General features: G+C 35.7%; 3 protein-coding genes across 3 annotated transcripts; all 3 read right to left on the bottom strand.

Annotated features, from left to right (window-relative positions):
• Positions 1–6,314: 6,314 nt before the first annotated feature.
• Positions 6,315–7,206, bottom strand: LOC121262174 (serine/threonine-protein phosphatase 6 regulatory ankyrin repeat subunit B-like). The gene is made up of 2 exons (XM_041164577.1): positions 6,687–7,206; positions 6,315–6,481 (listed from the first exon to the last, which is right to left on the bottom strand). Exons 1-2 carry the CDS (start codon positions 7,204–7,206, stop codon positions 6,315–6,317), a joined length of 687 nt encoding a protein of 228 aa, XP_041020511.1.
• A 2,571-nt stretch (positions 7,207–9,777) lies between these two features.
• On the bottom strand, positions 9,778–16,910 carry LOC121262173 (ankyrin repeat-containing protein ITN1-like). The gene is made up of 5 exons (XM_041164576.1): positions 16,847–16,910; positions 16,219–16,341; positions 15,810–16,019; positions 10,474–10,823; positions 9,778–10,389 (listed from the first exon to the last, which is right to left on the bottom strand). The coding sequence occupies exons 1-5, from the start codon at positions 16,908–16,910 to the stop codon at positions 9,778–9,780; spliced, it is 1,359 nt and encodes a 452-aa protein (XP_041020510.1).
• Positions 16,911–18,474: 1,564 nt separating this feature from the next.
• Positions 18,475–19,002, bottom strand: LOC121262172 (ankyrin repeat-containing protein P16F5.05c-like). Its single transcript, XM_041164575.1, has one exon. It carries the CDS (start codon positions 19,000–19,002, stop codon positions 18,475–18,477), a length of 528 nt encoding a protein of 175 aa, XP_041020509.1.
• Between the last annotated feature and the right edge of the window lie 583 nt (positions 19,003–19,585).

Raw genomic sequence — 19,585 nt, 5'->3', positions numbered from 1 at the left:
TAATCCTCCAACTATACTTCTATATAAAAACGGGTCTTCAGAATCACCTTCATCATCAACTGAGATATGCAAAGTGGTAGATATAGGAGTGACACATGGTTTGCATTTATCCATTTTGGACCGTTTGAAGAGCTCGACTATATACGTACGTCGAGTTAAGTACAGGCCATCAGTAGAATGTAAAGCCTCGACGCCCAGAAAAAAAAGATATCTGCCCCAGATCTTTGACTGTGAATTCTTTTTGTAAAGTAGTGATCAAGGTGTTGATTAGTTGAGTATCGGATCCAGTGATGATGATATCATCTACGTAAATGAGGAAAAATATTATCTAAGATTGAGAGCGACAGATAAATAATGAGGAGTCAGCCTTACTGTCAACAAACCCAAGCTGTAGCAGAGCATCGGTTAGTTGTGAAAACCATTGTCTTCGTGCTTGATGCAATCCATCAAGGATCGTTTAAGTCGACAGAGGAGATAAGGATATTGCGGGTGTTGAAATCCTGGAGGTTGAACCCTGAAAACCTCTTCTTGCAGTGAACCATGTAGAAAGGCATTTTGGATATCAATTCGGTGAAGACACCAAACTCTAGATACCGCAATGGAGAGAACAAGTCGGACAGCTGCAGGTTTAATCACTGGGTTGTAGGTTTCATGAAAATCAACACCGTGTTGTTGATGATAGAACCTGGCCACTGATCTCACTTTATAGTGCTCAATAGCTCCATCAGCACATCATTTGATCTTAAAGATCCACCTGCAGCCCACGACATTAGCATGCGGATTAGGAGGAACTAAGTCCCAAGTTTGATTTTTAAGTAAAGCATCAAATTCCAAATTCATTGTAGCATGCCAATGATTGTGTTTTGCGGCTTCAGTGTAGCAAGAAGGCTCACTTTATCTTCTATAATGGCAGCAAGTAGAGCTCTAGGAAGGGGGTGCACGACACGGCCATCTCGTACATGCTTAGGCTTCGAAATATTATTTTTGGATCTAGTAGTCATGGCATGCATATCAGTGGAGCTTGGTTGGACTGCACTTGTAGTCTCGTGGGATACTTGCTGATACGCATTTTGTGGAAGAGGAAGAGCCTCATCATGTGGAGATCGGATATTGATGGTGCTGCACAAATTGTTGTAGGCTGGGATGAAGTTTGCAAGGTACCTACAGATGGCAAAATAGAGGAGGACGTAGAAGAGGGAGGTGTGATGGAAGTGGACAGAGCAATTGTATTGGACGTGGGAGTGGACTCAATTGAGGGTGGTTGTGTATACGGGAAGGATTTTTCATCAAAAATTACGTGACAAGAGACATATATTTTCCCACTTGTGAGATCAAGACACTTAAAACCATGGTGGTTGAGATTGTAACCTATGAAAATACATGTTTTTGAGCAGAAATCGATTTTGTGTTTATTAAAGGGACGAAGGTAAAGCCAACATGCACATCCAAAAACTTTAAGAAAATGATAACCGAGTTTAGTGCAATAAACAATTTGGTAAGGTGATTTATTTCATAACATAGGTATAGGGAGCCGATTTATCAAATAAACGACTGTAACAAATGTATCTTCCCAAAATTGTTGGGGTAGATGCGAATGAGAAAGAAGTGATAAACCAACCTCAACAATTTGTTTATATCGCCGTTCAATGGCACCCATTTGTTGATGGGTATGGGAATAGGCGATTCGATGTTGAATACTAGTGTTTTGGAAATGAGTTGTTAACTTGCGAAACTCACCACCCCAGTCAGATTGAAACATTTTTACTTTACGCTAAAAAAGGCATTCAACATAGGATTAAAACTGAAGAAAAATAGACTCAACTTCAGATTTTAATTTGAGTGGAAAGAGCCACAAAAATTTCGTGCAGTCATCTAGAAAGGAAACATAATAGTGGCAACCAGAGTTTGAAAGTATAGATGATGGCCCCATACATCACTATAAACTAAATCAAGTGGAAACTTGGAAGAAGAATGACGTGATCGAAATGGTAGGTAGCAGCTCTTGGCACGTGATCGAAATAGATTTGATGATGAAATAATAATATCAAAACATGTCAATTTATCATGAGTTTTGTTTTTATAAATTATATTCTTTCAATAAATTGACCATTTCTCATGCCAAAATAACAAATTTCAAAAGTTTATATAAATTGACCATTTTTATAAATATAGTTTATACCAGGCTAACCTCTTGAATATTAAAACAGATTTATGTTTTCTACGTACCATATATATATATGCATTAACTTATAACTCAACAATTTTAGTGTACTCACAAACAATCATGAGAATATTTTATATATATATATATATATATATATATATATATATATATATATATGATGCGTTGCTTGCCTTGATTTCCTGCGTGTGTTTGAGGGTTCTCTGCATCGGTCTGTACTCCAACATTTATTCCCATTGCGAGTCGTACTTCATGAGGAGAAACAAGAGGTTGGGTCAGTACAAGCCCATGAGCATCCATAGCTAGCAAATGATTCAAATCAACAAAAAACTGCATGCATGCGCGCCCTGATCATCAACATGAAACATTTAAGCAGATTTGAGAAAAGTTGTGCCTTATATAGAGCTAGGGCCGTTGTATTTTTTGAGACCTATTCGTAGGGATTTAAACTACATTTATCACATTAGACATACAATGTTTGAAGTCGAGTCAAGTTTTTACAAGTTAATTAATTAGCTCGACTTGTTCATGATCAATAACTGTGTTCATTTACAACACTAGCTAGCTAGTTGTTCCACAAAACTCTGCTAGTTAAAGCCGATATATATATTGTAAATTAACTATAAGAAAATTAATTGCCAGTTAAGAAAATAGAAAAGAAAAATTAGTTACATACAAAATGTAAAGAAATTCCAAAACAATCGATAGAAGTCGTTGCATGTTTCTGTAGTTCTCAGGATGATTTGCGTTCCTTTCATAGGCGGGGTGTCTTTCTATCGGTTGCAATATTGGGCGATCATCTGGTTCCATCAGCTTGTGCTCATCAACAAATATGCCTTTCAAAGTAACAACAAATTAAGGATAAGATCAATTATTATAATCTGACATTGATGATGATGACGACTGTGACGTCCCGACTCCCACGTATAGGGATGCGAGAATCGTGACATCGGGATGATGACAACATGGGTCACGCATCCCAACGAAATGTGCCCAAGTGTGTGCAACATGTAAAAGTGCACAACAAAAATCGCAGCGGATAATATAATAAGTCAATTAAGTACCAGAAATTTAAATACAGGTATCCAAAATAATTTATCTTTAAAAAAAAATTATACAGTCATCCCAAATATATTACAAAAGGTAAATACATAAAAGACTAGGATAATAAATATCGATGCACGAGAGCAATCCCATATCGCTCTCCCAATGGAGCCAAAGCCTAAGACTCATCATCCTCATCTGCATCAAAATCTGCGATACCATAAAACGGTACCGCAGGTAAATAATAATCTAAACAAACCTCGAGATAAAAACGCATTAAAGCAACCAACTAACAAATCCCAAAACCTCATTTTTTCCTGAAAACAAGTACTTTTCCAACACACACTAAAAATCTCATTTTTACCCAAAACATATAATCTAACATTTTTCCAAAAAATGATTTACACAAAACTCAACAATTTATTGGACACTGTAGGCGGGAATCACAGGCGGGACTATACCACCATCCCTACCGCGTGCACCGTAGGCGGGAATCACAGGCGGGACTCTATCACCGTCTCTGCTTACCACCATCCCTACAGTCTCTTTTCCTTTTTTTCAAACCAGTCAATCCAATCGTTTCAAACACACCCAAAAATCATTTCTCACATGAAAATCCAGTTTTCAAATAAACACATGAACATGTATGCAATCATGTGAAAACCCAGTTTTCAGTTACAAACATGAACATGCGTGCAAATGCAGTGAACAAGACACGACACCAATATCCAACAAATGTCAACACAATCCAATCACAAACCAAACATACAATCAACTTCGTCCGCAATCCATCCGACCCCCGAACTCGTCGGACTCAGTCCGGCATAACCAACCAGTTCACAGTTAAAATGAGTTAGTGCAAAAATATATTTAAATCACGAAAGTTCTTTGAGAAAATACTTACAGCACTATAAAGCATTTTCCGAAGGATCACGAAGCTGCAAGAAGTGACGTCTGAGCAACGCAACAGTGTAAAATATACTGTGGTCGTGGGTCACAAATACCCACTTTTAAACGGAGGCAAACGAAGACCCAAGATTGATAGGGTAGGGCCTAGGGAGGTCGGTGAAACTAGTGGTAGTGAAGGTTGGCCGTGGGTGGCGGCGCAATGGGCGGTAGAAGACCAAAATACCCAAATCGGAAATGTAGATGGTGGAGCTTCACCGGTGGCAGATCGGAGGTGGGGTTGGGTCTAATGGGTTGCCAAGAGGTCGAGGATGAAGTGGTGTGAAGATGGTGGCCGGAGGTGGTGCGACGGCGGCACTGGAGCGAAAGTGGCGCCGCGGCTTTGAAGAGCTGGTGGTGGTGGTTAACGGCAGCACGGATGGAGGTGAGGTTGGTGGGGTGAGGTCGCCGGCCGGTGGGGAGCAAGATGGGGTGGGCGGTGTCGCGCACAGCCGCGCGACGGCGGCGGGCTGGGTGAGGAACGATTGCACGGTGAGAGAGAGAGAGAGAGAGATGTCGCGCGGGAGATGGCCGAAGGAGAAATAAGGGGGAAAAGAAAAGGAAGAAAGAAAAATAGAAGGAAAAGAAATGAGGTCCAATCCTCATAACTTGGGTCACAAAAATGATCCAACGGAGGCGATTTTAAAACCATAAGTTCAATAAAATAATTCAAACGCAATGGTAAAGTCAAATTGAAATAATTAAATCACACAGTAATTAATTTAAATATTAAAAGCAATTTAAATGCATAACAATAAATAAATATTAGGAAAGCACATAAAAATAATTTTTCCCAAATTAAAATCATAGAAATAAACTCACTAAAAAAAAAAAATCCAACCAATTTTAAAATAAGAGGATAAATTTTTGAACAATTTAAAATAATCTTTCAGTAAAAATACACTAAAATACAGGATGTTACAACGACATTGATAATGATGATGATAATGATAAAATATTTTAGCCTTAAACAAATTTTACAGAATAATTTCATAAACTAATGTACCAACTTGTTGAGATATGTCAAATTTAAAATTATTTTTATTATAAAGTACATAAATTGGTCAAATAAATTTATACATTAGGGTTTGATTGCAAACATATATATATATATATATATATATATATATATAATGCAACGCGGACATTAATTAAAAAAAAAAAAAGGAAAACAAATTGAAGAGGTATTTGAATTTGGGATGATGCTACAGTCACCGTTCTTTTTTCCCGATTTTACTTCCCGCTTGACGTGGCTTGCTATTTTTTTTTTCTTTTCATTTTTGCTTCTTTTTTTTTTCTTCTTGCGTCGTCTTCCAGAATCCCATTCCATTTCGTCTCTCTAAATTTTTTCTTTCTTTCATTTTTGCTTCCCTTTTTTTTTCTTCCCAAGTCGTCTTCCCGAATCCTCATTCCATTTTATCTCTCTGCATTTTTTTCCTTCAGTTTTGCTTTCCATTTTTTTTCCTTCCCATCTCGTCTTCCCCCTCCAACCCATTTCGTCATCAATGGTTGTATGACCTCAAGAAAGGAACATGAGATTAAAAAAAAAAAAAAAAAGTAAAAAGGCAAAAGCACATAGTCCCATTGCGTATCGATCAAAGGATAGCATGAAATCATCCATATGTCACTGAAACAGAGTAAGTATGTCACTGAAACAGAGCAAGACAGCGCAGAAGCAGAACACATGAAATTTATGTCTAGAAAATGTTTTCTTTTCCAAAATACCCGTCCAGTAATTATCAAAACTAAAGCATGTATACCATTTAGAATTAGGAAATCAAAAGAGAAAAATATGGTCTGCAGCGAAAATGCAGATCTATTAAGAAATTAAAAGAAAACCCATGAAGGAGGCATGCATTTATGTCCTAAAGACCATGTACAGCTGACAGAGAACGAAGAAAAACAAGAAATAAATTACAAAAGAACAGTGAGAGAACAGCAGCACAATACAAGTTGAAGGAGGTGATGAGAGAAAGAGAAAGATAATTGGCGAGTATGGAGAAGACAAAATGAAATGGGAAGACGACGTGGGAAGAAAAAATAAAGGAAGTAAAAATGAAAAAAAAAAAAAAAACACGTCAAGCGGGAAGCAAAAATGGGAAGGATGAACGGTAGATCTAGCATTTTCCATTTGAATTGGTGATCATATGTACGTACACTGATAAATGATTCGTTCGAAAACTCCAAGGCGGCTGCCGCTTCGGAAAGCCGAAGGCTTGTCCACTAGTAGATGGAGAGGTGTGATTCCAACCTCATTGACAGCGTTTACCAGTCTTTCCCCATACAACTCAATTATTCGCAATGCCAAATCTGTCGACATGTAAAAAACGTACAAAGCAGTAATTCCATCTCTATCCATCTTAATTAATGTAATATTTATTGAATATTAAGTTCATCTGCATAAAAGCGGTAGGACGTAAAGTACACCTCTATTTAATTGAAATTAAAAAATTTAATATTTTAAAACATCAAATCTCGTCCTATCAATTAAATAGAAGTTTCTAATATTACTCACCAAAATGGTCTCCAAAAATGGCGCAGTGAAGAATCGTGTCACCACGCATATATCTGGAACAACTGTAGCGCTCATTTGGGGGACACAAATCGTAAAGGCATTGGAAGGCTTGTTTTTTGCCGAAGAGCACTGTGGTGAAAAGAGGAGTCTCTCCCTCTTGGTTACGTTCTCCGATCAGTGAAAAATCAACTCTTGCTATGCACTCACACATGGCCTCATTCTCCATCAGTGCAGCGATGTGGAGAGCGGTGTTCCCTCTCTCATTTTTAACCCTGAGTAGCATTTCGTGATTTGGCTGTTCAGAGATAATACATGTGAGTTTTCGGACCGTCTCCTCTTGGCCGCCAGAGACAGCTAGGTGTAACCGTGTGTCCTCCAACCTGGTGATTCCGGCCACCAGAGACCATGGGTTTTCCGTACATATATCGACGACTTCACCCCATCTCCCTTTCATGGCCTTTCCGAACAAAACGTTCCCCAATTCTGGATTCGTTAGATCATCTGTCATCGACGGATCCATTGTTCCCGATCTCCTTTCTAATTCAACGTATAAGACTACTATTCTAGAGCTAGTACCAAGCTAGGGAGCCCAGACAATTGATATATATATAGCATGCATGCATGCAGCAGCCGATTACACTTATGACACCGTGCTGGTGGGGACCGTGTGTTGATTTATACTCAAACCAGCGCTTTGTTTGATTTGTAATAATACTTTCATGACGCTGTTTTACAAAAAATATCATCCATTTAAACAATTTAGAAAAAAAAAAAAAAACATATTAAAAAATGGTTGTCTTTTACCATACTCCATGAGATAGGCCCCGCAAGACTTGGATATCAAAGCAAGGTATGTTCCACGTTGCTTTTCACACCGTACGTAATTCTACCATTTTTTGTTCTTTCCTAATTAAATACATGCAGGAACGATAGTCTGATCACTTTTTAAAAAGAAAAGCGAAGGAATATATAATGTCTTATATATGGCTCTTTCGATTATTCTTTCTCTAACATACTTTATGGTTCTTCATCCTTTTTTTTATTAATTTTTTGTTGTATTTCATTTTTTTAATTAGTTCTTACCCAATTATATGTTCGTTATACATATATATATATACACATACTTAAATATATCCTCTATATATATATATGAGAAATGATACTTACAGTCGTGAGTGTGCAAGTGTCGGGCAGTCGCTTTGAAATAAGTAAATAAATATAGGATCCACATGAAAATAAATTAATTTTTTAATAGTAGACTCTACTCTTTTTCAAAACGACTATACGGTATTTGCGCATTTCACGACTGTATGTAGTATTACTCTATATATATACATATATGCAAATTGAAGGGAAAATAATGGAAAATATATAATTCTACCAAAGAGGTCATAAAAATAGATATGGGGTTATTTTCTGAAAAACGCCTTCCACTTCATGAGCTAAAGAACAATGTCAGAAGGAAAGCATTATACATGTTAAGATCTTGCACACGCAAACTATTTTAAGTACCGAAAGCACAAAAGGAGAAAAGCAAAAGTGTTCAGAAAAGTTTATGCTCCCCGCGAAAGTATAAACAATACTAATAATAACATCATCAACAACAACAACAACAACAGTAATAATAATGATGATGTTCATCGTTACTAAATTTTTTCATCATCTGTCATATAGTATTGACGATAATGATATGAAACACTTCAAAGACGTTGTTCATTTATATTTTTGACATATAAAACTATTTAAATGTACTACATCAACATATACGATCACTGGATATATTAAAAAATAATTAAGATGGAGAAGTACTGGTTCATAAAATCCACATATTCTTCTCGATTTTCTAAACGATATTAAAGTTATCTTTTTTCTGGATAAAAGGAGTAGGATGGGGTACGTAACTGGAGCGACCATACTTTTAACATGTTATCTGCTGAAAATCGGGTAGGAGAAGCCTAGACTCTAAAAAGCCACAAACGCTCCACCGAGTTAGGTTTAAGCAATAACTAATTAAAAGCCCAATCCCAAAAGTTTCAATTAGGTCGCATTTGGTTTTATAGATGGTCTCAACTCATCTTATCTCAATATCTAAATATTATTTAAAGATAAATATTTTTCAATTTCAAATTTTTAACTTTTTCATTTGATCATTACCTAATTATTACAACTTTTTAAACTTCTAAAAAAAACACAAAAAATAATTCAACTTTATTAAATCTCAAAACAAAAATTATAGTAAAAAATTATATTATAACAATATTATAATTTTATAATATGTTTATTCAACTTTTTCTCTCTCATTTTTCAAAATCAAATAAAATATCTTAACTCAAACAATTTCATTACTATTAACAAATTATCTCACTAGTATTAGAGTGTTATTCTATATACTAATGGTTTGAGTAGACCACTTAGAGAGTCCACACCCTAGTGAAGCTTTTTGGAATTTTTGTTCAAACTTTCTATCCAGTTCTTGGTCTTAACATTATCGAGCTATTTTGACCTAGTAAATGTTGGATTTGAAGATTCTTGTGAAACATTAACTTATGGATAATTGAGTTAGTTTCCAAAGCCGCCAGTATCACTTCCATACCATGTGGGGATAAAATTTTATGGTTGATTTACACTCACTAGCTAGGTCGATCTCATCAAGCTTGCCAATTTGCAATATTCGACTTTTTGTTCCAATTGCAACCTGGACTCTCCAACATATTTAGAACTCAATTGGACTAAGTTTGTCATAAAACATGCCAACATATTATTCTTACACTTACATTTGTGCTGTTTAGATATTGAACATTCAAATTGCCTTCAATTTCCATCTTGTTCTAAGAAACAATTTAGGAGGTGTAATGGTATGCACCTGCTAAAGTTATATGTACTGGTATCTTTTTTAGAGCAAGATGTAGGAAATTAACGTAAAAACTCATGCCTGATCAATAATATAAAAAGGCCAGATCAGGTGGGGTTTCACGAGACAAATTAAACAGAGAAAATTCTTATCGAACATTAATTATCTCATATGATAAACAGTTTCTTTCCCCTTTAATTTTAGTTAAACACAGACATACGCATGAACATCAAGAGAACCTTAGAGAACGACGTCGAAGCTACGCCGAGGAACCATCGTGAAGGTAGTAAGTATAATATCAAAATAGAGCGAAAAATGCAGCACAGCAAAATAAGCTATCGGCAGGCACGCTGCTGCATAGACCGGGAACGCCACATTTCTCAAAATATTCTCTTTTGTCTGAAGCAAATTTCCCGCGCAGAATGAAACCAGAATCGCCACTATGGAAGCGAACAGTGATATTAAACCTACGAAGAGCTTCCTCGGTAAGTTCTTTCCAAAATCCCTCGCATGGTGCCGCGATGTTAAGATGGCGAGGAACGAGACCAAGGCCGTGATCGAGAAGCAGAGCGCAATTAGGGATGAGATGGAAAAGACGTGGAATGCGGGCTGCGTAGCAAAGGTTGGAGTGCCGATCCCCTCCTTGAGGCCTCCAGGAACTGAGGTGGAGGTCACGAAGGCAACAGTGGCTATGAGTGCAGCTAAGACGGAGTAGGATTGGGAGGTGCTGGATAGCCACTCGCGACCTTTAATGACGAGCTCCTTGTGGTTTTCGATGAACAGCTCCTCGGGGGTTTGGCCAGCCTTGTTGTAGCGGGGCACATTAATGTTGGGAAAGGACTTCGTCACAAACTGCATTGCATTATCTTTTTATATTATTTATATTAAAGATGGACAACTTATAGTATATATATAAACACACCGGCCGACATATACCTCAAACCACTTCATTTCCCATTGCATTTGCAGGGCCTCGCCGGGAAGTAGCCACGGCTTATGGGCTCCAAGCTTAGCCGCGAGATGAAAGGCACCATTCCCTTCCTTATCCACTACTCGAAAGATGCTGTCTCTGTTCAGGAACTTTGTTCTTAGTAGCAAGAGTAGATATATATGTGGTTGTTTATTCTCCACGGCCAAGAGCACTGCGTTCTTGTTTTCTGCATTCACATCGTGTATGGCATTCGGAACCAAATCCAGAATTTTGTCCACAATTTCTGCAACACCATTTCTAGCAGCGATTAATATTGCAGTCTCTGGTTCACTTTTCTTCGTTATTTTCTTCCGGCCTGCTATATATATTAAAGGCAAAGTTTAGTACTGTAACAACAACAACGTTAACAAATCTTAGATAGTTCAAGTAGCCCCGTTTGTTTTCACAAATAGTCTCAACATATCTCATCTCAACAAAATTCTCAAGATCGTGAGAAAAGCCTTATTTTTCCCACGAACAGTCGCAGTAGTTAAAAGCTTTTTTCTTCATGGCAAATAAGGTTTAATCTGGTATGTTGTGGTGGAAAATAACACCATTTTTCATGGGAAGAGGTTGTGGCAAAAAGTGTTTATCTATGACATATCTCTTTGGAAAAAGTTGTCATTGATATTTCTGGTAAAATACTTTTTAGGGAAATATATTTTCCAACAACGTTTTTCGTCTAACATACTTATTTACGAAGAAATCTTATCACAGGAAATAGTCACTTATGGCAAAAAAAATATTTGTCACGAGTTGCATTCACGGCAAATTAAATGCTAAGAGATTTCAATAAAAAAAATTGTAAAATAAAAAAAAATGAGATTGAGCTGATATGTCATAACAAATAGTCTAATATAAGCTAAAATAAATATATCCGAATCTTGGAGATTCAAATTCACACTTATAATAATTTAAAAAAAATGCAAAATTGTACTAACATTCATAAGAAAAACTTCTAATGAGAATGTAACAAAGGAAACTGCCCATACAATTTATACATATACACCACACAACCACAAAACTTTATAAGTTACAATTCATGGCTCTACAAAACCACAACCATACAATCCATACAATTCATTCAAGCTTTATAAGATCAACATACAATCCATTCAAACCACTCATTTATTTTTACAAACTTCATCCATACCCAATACATTTAATATACACAAATTTCTCTATCAAACCAACATCACCATCATACTTTACAAACTCACTACAACTCCATCACTTAATCCTAGCACTTCTTCACACCAACCAATAATACATGATTCCCCTCCTCCCTCCCTTTATAGAGAGAGAACCTCTAACTTCTATCTAGAAACCCATCCAAAACCAAAACCAACTAAAGGGGGTGGGAGTTTTGGCTCCTCCCCCCTCCCTCCTCCCCCCTCTAGTATGGTCTTTCTGCTCCTCCCCCCTCCCTCCTCCCCCCTCTAGTATGGTCTTTCTCAAGTTTGTGTTTCTTTGTTTTTGTGTGGTTTTTTCAGATTAAATAGAGGAGAAGCGCCTGTTGGAGGTTTCTTGGTAGCCAGCAAACACCACGCCCCCACCGGGAGATTCCCAAGCTTCTGATCTTCAAGACTACCGAATGCTAGCTGTGTCAAAAGGAGCTACGCATAACCCACACACGCGGGTCAACGAGTGCGCATGGCTTTCACGCGACACTGGGAGAAGTCTTCTTCTACCGCCACACGCAGCATTTCTAGAGCTAGCGACTGTGGTACCTTTAGGATCGGCTATCCAATGTACTCCTAGAGTGGCACGTGTCCTTCACACTCCACTACAGTTTCGTTTACCTAGAGTTTTTTTTTTTTTTTTATTTCTTGCAGTATTTTTCTAGGATCTATAATTTTGTACTATTTGTTTGTGTTAGAAAATAAAAATAAAAATAAAAAATTAGGCTATTGGACTTTTGTCCATTGCATGAACCCCTTTCTCCTTTGGAGGATGGTGTGGTCATTCCTTCTCCTTCTTAGGAGGATGGTGGTGGTTTTTCTTTCTCCTCCTTTGGAGGATGGGGGTTGGATACCCTTTTATCCTTTGGAGGTGGGGATGTTTATCTCTGTTTGTACTTGCTTAAGACAATGTCCGTCGCAAAGAAATTTGTGTGCAGGGAAGCTTCCAACAGATGAGTAGTTTAGCTTGTAATCTAAGTTTTTTTCTGTATTGACCAGTTATAGTTGTATCTTCCTTCATGAATAAAATGAAGTCTATTTCCTAAAAAAAAATCCCAACACTTCAAAACAATTCATCTTCATCCCAACTCCATTTCATGCTCAAACATCAATACAAGTGAAGCCACTACATTCCATCAATGCATAACACAGTTGACTACTTAGCACCAAATTCACAAATTCCTCTACACACTTGCATATACATAATTCAACTAATAAAAAATACAGCATGCTTGCCGCCCATGTAATATAATCTAGCAAAATTACACATACTTCATCCACCTAGCACTTGAGTTCAACACAAACCCATTACACAAAAATATCCATAAGTTTACACAACAATATCCATTAATTCATTTATTTTTCCCATTTTCAAAAAATATTGCTACGAATCAAAGTTTTATAAAACTATTTTGAATCAAAGTTTTATAAAACTATTTTGAGTGAGGGGGGAGGGAAAAGATACTTCATAACCACAATTAGGGGTGATAAACGGTCCGGTCGGACTTAAGTCTCTGTCCGGTCCGGTCCACATTTTAGAGGACCGAAACTTTTCGGTTCGGTCCATGGTCCAGGGTTTTTCCGGACAGAATGAAAAATAAAAAAAAAAAATATATTTTTTATATATAATAATTGTACAATTAACAATATAAATTTTTAAATATATTATTAATACTTGTTAATATTCTATAAATTAACAATATTTTATATATATCTTCATCTAAAATATCACTATTAACAATATAAAATTTTAAATATGTTATTAACACTTGTTAATATTCTATGAATTAACTAATATATAATATCAATTAGTTAATTATATAGTAATTATATAAATTAATAATATAAGTTTTATCTAATTTATTATCATTGACTATATAAAATATTTTTTTATTGAGTTTGTTACATAATCCACATTAACCACTTAATTTAATTTAGTATTTTAAATAAATTTTTTTATTAATTAATTAAAAAAAATAGGCCGGACCGACTGGACCGGACCGGACCGATAGCCCGGTCCTTTTGGGTGTTCGGTTCGGTCAGGTCCAGAAAAATGATGGACCAAAAATATTCAGTCCATCGCCGGACCGGACCATTTGCAGCCCTAACCACAATGACCTAGTTTCGCGCTCAGCCTAGATGACTAATATTATTACATAGCAGTCTGATAGACATTAGAAATGAAAAGCCAGAGATATACATGAAACATGAATCCTAAAAGTATTTCAATTCTTTATTTTATGTATAAAAATTCACTAATGAAGATAAATCAGCACAGAGAAGCAAGAATTAGTGGCACAAAGCCAGAAAACTTGAATGAATCTATCTATGGGGAAAAAGAAAAAACGACAGAAAAGATAAAAAGAATAAAGAGGTAGAATGACGAAATTGTAACCATTGCACACATTTTATAGAAATTTATACATTCAAAGCATACAACAAGCATATCAAGAATATGAAACACGTTAAAACTCAATTTGTCAACTTACTATGAGGAGAGACAAAGAACTGTTGGTGGCTTGTTTGGGTAATCCTCTGTAAACTGAAGCGTCAATTTAAACGTGCCCGCAGGACTCAACAATGGCATTATGAACATAGAATATTGAATAAAAACAGTACATAGAAATATAGCAACCTTGAATGTTGGTAACTACAAATGAAGATTTCTCAAAGCACACAACTAAAATCAATTAGCATAACCGAAACACAAATTTGAAGTTTTTTTCCCACACCCACCTACGGGTACACACATAATGTAGCACAATGAATAGAGCAAGGGATAGAGGGAGGGTCTCGGGCTGCTGGGCTAGGCATGGAGGAAAAGGGGGCTGCGACGGAGGATTGGCGATGGCATTGAGGTATGGGTGGTGGCGAACGGCACCCATAGTGGCGGCGATATACAGAAATCCGAGAGAGAGAGGGGTGAGGCCAAATTCGAAGAAAAGGAAAGAGATCGGCGTGGGGACTGATGAGAAGGCGGGGGTGGCCACCGAGGTGAGGTGGCGATGGCGTCGGCTGTAGAGGAGGCAACGTTGGGCAGCGGCAAGCATGGAAAACCTGAGAGAGAAGAAGCTATGGGGAGGAAGAGGGAGGGGGAGATCGGCATCCACAGGAGGGGAGGAGGAGGAGGTGGCCACTGAGGTGGGGTAGTTGGCGACGACTTTTATCGTTGTAAAAACGTTATTTTATCACAAAACGCTTTTTTCCTACAAAGTTTTACCTGCCGGCGTAATCTCGTGGCAAAATGCTTGTTTTCTTTTCTCACGAACAGTTCTCGTGTCATTAGAACACTTTTGAAATTCGTGGGAAAAGCCTATATTTGTTGTAAATACTTCAATTTAAAATTTTTGATATTTTCATCTAATATTACAAATTTGCCAAACTTTCAAACAAAATACAAAGAACAATTTAAATTATTTAGATCTCAAAACAAAAATTATATTAAAAAATTATAATCTAGTAATATTTTAACTCTAGAATATTTTTATTCAATTTTTTCTCTCATTTTCCAAAACTTCATAAAAATATCTTAATTCAAACTATTTCACTACTATTTACAAATTATTTTATTTCTATTCACAAATTTCTCATCTTATCTTATCTGTCTAACCAAACGAGGCCGTTGACTTGGTTTTGTTTGGTTATACAGTTTAGATGAGATAAGATGAGATGTTTTGTTGAAAGTTGACTAAAATATTGTTATAATATAATTTGTTAATATTATTTTTATTTTAGAATTTAAAAAAGTTGAATTGTTTATTATATTTTTTAAGAGAGTTTGAGAAAGTTGTAATAATTTTTATATAGGATAAGGTGAAATGGTTTGGTTTTGTGTAACCAAATCAGCCATTTGGAATTGGATCGAATTAGCTAGGTACGTACTTACCATCCGCAACGGACTCTTTATTAATCCCTCCACTAGAATTGGTTTGCTGTCTGCTAGCTTCATGTTTCCTTCCTCCCTCGCCTAATTCTTGGTTTTTATAAGGAAATTAAGTTAATTAATTTACCTAAAGAACAAGATTCAAATGAACTCATAGCTAGCAGTTATAATTGGGAACTTAATTAGTTTGTACGCATATCAGAAAGAACTATGAGTGATCGTGGATTGTTATACGTACCTTCTCTGTTCTCAGCTTCAAAAGGATCATGAATATTATCAAACTCATATAATGGGTCTGTTTCCTGCAAATCGTCTGACTGTTTTGAGGGCTCCGTCCCAGCGTGATAAAATTGGGACACGTTATCATCCTGTAGAAGATGGTTCATGATCTGAATAGACAGTGTGTGCTGCTGTTTATCCTCGTATATCTTCCTTATCGTGGGAAATCCTTATTAACGTAACACAGAAAATAATATAAATATGAAATTGAAAATAATAATAATACTATTGTATAAAAGTATAATATTAGGTACGTAATTAGATATGATCAGAATTAAGGACGGAAAAAAAAAACAAAAACAGGGTAAAAACAGATAAAATCTTTGTGAACAGTCCAATAGAAGTAGTTAGTTCTACAGATCACACACCACCAACTCCAAGAACGATCAACATTATGATCCTGTTTGCAAGCTTGAGAAAATTGCAGCAAACGTCATAATTAGCTGGAAAAAATCGACGGTTCCAAGCTGCTTCATTGGTAGCTTTGGATTCTGCAGAAGATACAAGTAATTTTACGAAAGATTATCATGATGAAATAACAATATATATCATGACATATCAATTTATAAATTTTATTTATATAAATACTCTTTCAATAAATTGACCATTTCTCATGCCAAAATAACAAATTTTGAAACTAGGATAAAAAGTTCTAGTTTATAAATTGACCACTTCTCCCGGCCGTTAATTAACTTAACAATCACGCTCCATCTTACAAATTCAACAACTTTACCATTTGGATGGTGAAAGTATTTCATCTCATCTTATCATTACAATTTTTTCAAATTCTCAATTAATAAAATATAATAAACAATTCAAAATTTTCAAATCTCAAAACAATAATAATACTAAAAAATAATATTCTAATAATATTTTATTCAACTTCTAACTTTTATGAAAAACCATCTCATCTCATCTCAATATTCAAATTGCACCTAGTGTACTCACAAACAGTTATCATGAGATCGAATATTATATATATGCTGCGTTGCTTGCCTTGATTTCCTGCGTGTGTTTGAGGGTTCTCTTCGTCGGTCTGCACTCCAACATTTATTCCCATTGCGAGTCGTACTTCATGATGGGGAGAAACAAGAGGTTCGGTCAGTACTAGCCCATGAGCATCTATAGCTAGCAAATGAATCAAATCAACAAAAAACTGCATGCATGCGCGCCCTGATCTTCAACATGAAACATTTAAGCAGATTTGAGAAAAGTTGTTCCTTATATAGCTAAGGCCGTTATATTTTTTGAGACATATTCGTAGGGATTTAAACTACATTTATCACATTAGAATTGCATACAATTCGATCCCTCTTAGATTTTTAAATATTAAATTGAGATATTTGGCTATTTTAATTAAATGTTTGAAGTCGAGTCAAGTTTTTATAAGTTAATTAAGCTCGACTTTTTCATGATCAATAACTGTGTTCATTTGCAACACTAGCTAATTAAAGCCGATATATGTTGTAAATTAACTATAAGAAAATTAATTACCAGTTAAGAAAAGAGAAAGAAAAATGAGTTACATACAAAATGTAAAGAAATTCCAAAACAATCGATAGAAGTCGTTGCATGTTCTGTAGTTCTCAGGATAATTATTTGGATTCCTTTCGTAGGCGGGAAGTCCTTCTATCGGTTGCATAGAGCGCTGGAAAAAATGATCATCCGGTTCCATCACCTTGTGCTCGTCAACATATATGCCTTTCAAAGTAACAACAACGGATAAGATGAATGATTATAATCCAACATTGATGTCACGCAAGCAAAAAAATCTTGCTATCCCACCAGATCGAGAAATCCGATAATTCAGTACGGAATGGATAATAATAATCATGTACAAAAAAGAAAAGAAATGCTTCTACTCATGCATCATCCCTGCATTATACATGTGATTTAATTATCATTTTTATCTTTTTATTTAAACACATATCTACAAATCAATATGTGTTTAAATAGAAATATAAAAATGACAAATCTAGTGTGTGGTATAAAGAATGATGAGTAGAATTTTTCATAACGAGATTTTTCACAACAAAAACTTATATTATTGTAAGCTAGCATATTATATATATATATAATAAATACTTTAACTATTAAGAAATTTTAGAAAAAATAAATATATACATATATAAATTAACATGCGGTATATTAAATTGTAAAATTATTTTTTATTATAAAATAAATCTAAAATATTATATGAAAGTACGTTCATGTAAAAGGACGCATATTATATATATATATATATATATATATATATATATATAATGCAATGCTGACATTAATTACAAAAAGGAGATAGGAAAAAAATTAAAATATATTGAAAGAGGTAATATTTTTCTTGGTGATATGTACATACACTGATAAATGATTCGTTGGAAAAATCCAAGGCGGCTGCCGCTTGGGAAAGCTGAAGGCTTCTCCGCTAGTACATGGAGAGGTGTTTTTCCATCCTCATCGACTGCGTTTACCAGTACTTTCCCGTACAACTCAATTATTCGCAATGCCAAATCTGTCGACATGTGAAAATGAAGCATTAATTCGATCTTTACCCATCTTAATTGTAATATTTATTATACGAAAAAAAAAAAAAAAAAAAAGAAGAAGAAGAAGGTGCAATAATAATATTACTCACCAAAATGGTCTCCAGAAATGGCGCAGTGAAGAATCGTATCACCCCGCGTATTCCTGGAATAACTGTAACGCTCATAGAACGGACAGAAATTGTAAAGACTTAGGAATGCTTGTTTTCCACCGAAGAACACTGCCGTGTAAAGAGGAGTCTCTCCCTCATAGTTACGTTGTCCGATTAATGAAGGATCAACACTTGCAATGCACTTACACATGGCCTCATTCCCCATTAGTGCAGCGATATGGAGAGCGGTGTTCCCTCTCTCGTTTTTAGTCCCGAGTAGCATTTCGGGATTTGGCTGTTCAGAGATAATATCTATGAGTTTTTTGACCGTCTCCTCTTGGCCGCCGGAGACAGCTAGGTGCAACAGTGTGTCCTTCAACCTGGTGATGTCGGCCATCAGAGACACTGGGTTTTCCGTACATATATCGACGACTTCATCCCATCTCCCTTTCATGGCCTTTTCGAACAATACGTTCCCCAATTCTGGATTCGTTAGATCATCTGTCATCGACGGATCCATTGTTCCCGATCTCCTTTCTAATTCAACGTATACGACTACTATTCTAGTGCTTGGATGAAGATAGGAAGCCAGACAAAATTTAGATATATGGATATATGGCATGCAGCCGATGACACTACTAGTGCTGGTGGGTACTGTGTGTTGATTTATACTCGAGAAACCAAATCCTGTGCCGTTCACACTTTCAAACCAGCACTTTGTTTGATATGTAAATAAAAAGGAAACATACTTCTAAAAAGAAAGATTATTCAATGGATGCATGGGAAGTGGATTAATAAATTATATTTACAATCATAGAGTTCGTAAACGTTGCACACTCTTTTAAATAAAGTGAATAAATATGGGATCCATATAAAAAATTAATGTTTTATATGTAAACCCCACTCTTTTTCAAAATGAGTGCATAACACTTGTAAATCAGCCCAAGACAATATCTAACATTACTGTTAACAATATTTATTGAACATTTAAGCCTCATTTGGACAATAAGATGAGATGGAAAATCTATTAATAATAGTGAAATGGTTTGTGAAATTGTAAATAATAATGAAATGGTTTGAGTTGAGATGTTTTCTTAGGTTTT

This window comes from Juglans microcarpa x Juglans regia, chromosome 4S, assembly GCF_004785595.1.
Source record: "Juglans microcarpa x Juglans regia isolate MS1-56 chromosome 4S, Jm3101_v1.0, whole genome shotgun sequence".
Classification (NCBI taxonomy): Eukaryota; Viridiplantae; Streptophyta; class Magnoliopsida; order Fagales; family Juglandaceae; genus Juglans; species Juglans microcarpa x Juglans regia.
The sequence above is the reverse complement of the archived record's forward strand: the minus strand, read 5'-3'. Positions and strand labels throughout refer to the sequence as shown.

Excerpts from the sequence above, each read along its gene's own strand:
- LOC121262174 (XM_041164577.1), bottom strand. The coding sequence starts at position 7,206 with ATGGATCCGTCGATGACAGATGATCTAACGAATCCAGAATTGGGGAAC. Across the intron at positions 6,482-6,686 it reads CATTTTTGGAGACCATTTTG|ATTTGGCATTGCGAATAATT; the intron begins GTGAGTAATATT and ends ACATGTCGACAG.
- LOC121262173 (XM_041164576.1), bottom strand. The coding sequence starts at position 16,910 with ATGGGAATAAATGTTGGAGTGCAGACCGACGAAGAGAACCCTCAAACA. Across the intron at positions 16,020-16,218 it reads GATCGTTCTTGGAGTTGGTG|GATTTCCCACGATAAGGAAG; the intron begins GTGTGTGATCTG and ends TACGTTAATAAG. Across the intron at positions 10,824-15,809 it reads TGAAGCTGAGAACAGAGAAG|GCCGGAAGAAAATAACGAAG; the intron begins GTACGTATAACA and ends TATATATAGCAG.
- LOC121262172 (XM_041164575.1), bottom strand. The coding sequence starts at position 19,002 with ATGGATCCGTCGATGACAGATGATCTAACGAATCCAGAATTGGGGAAC.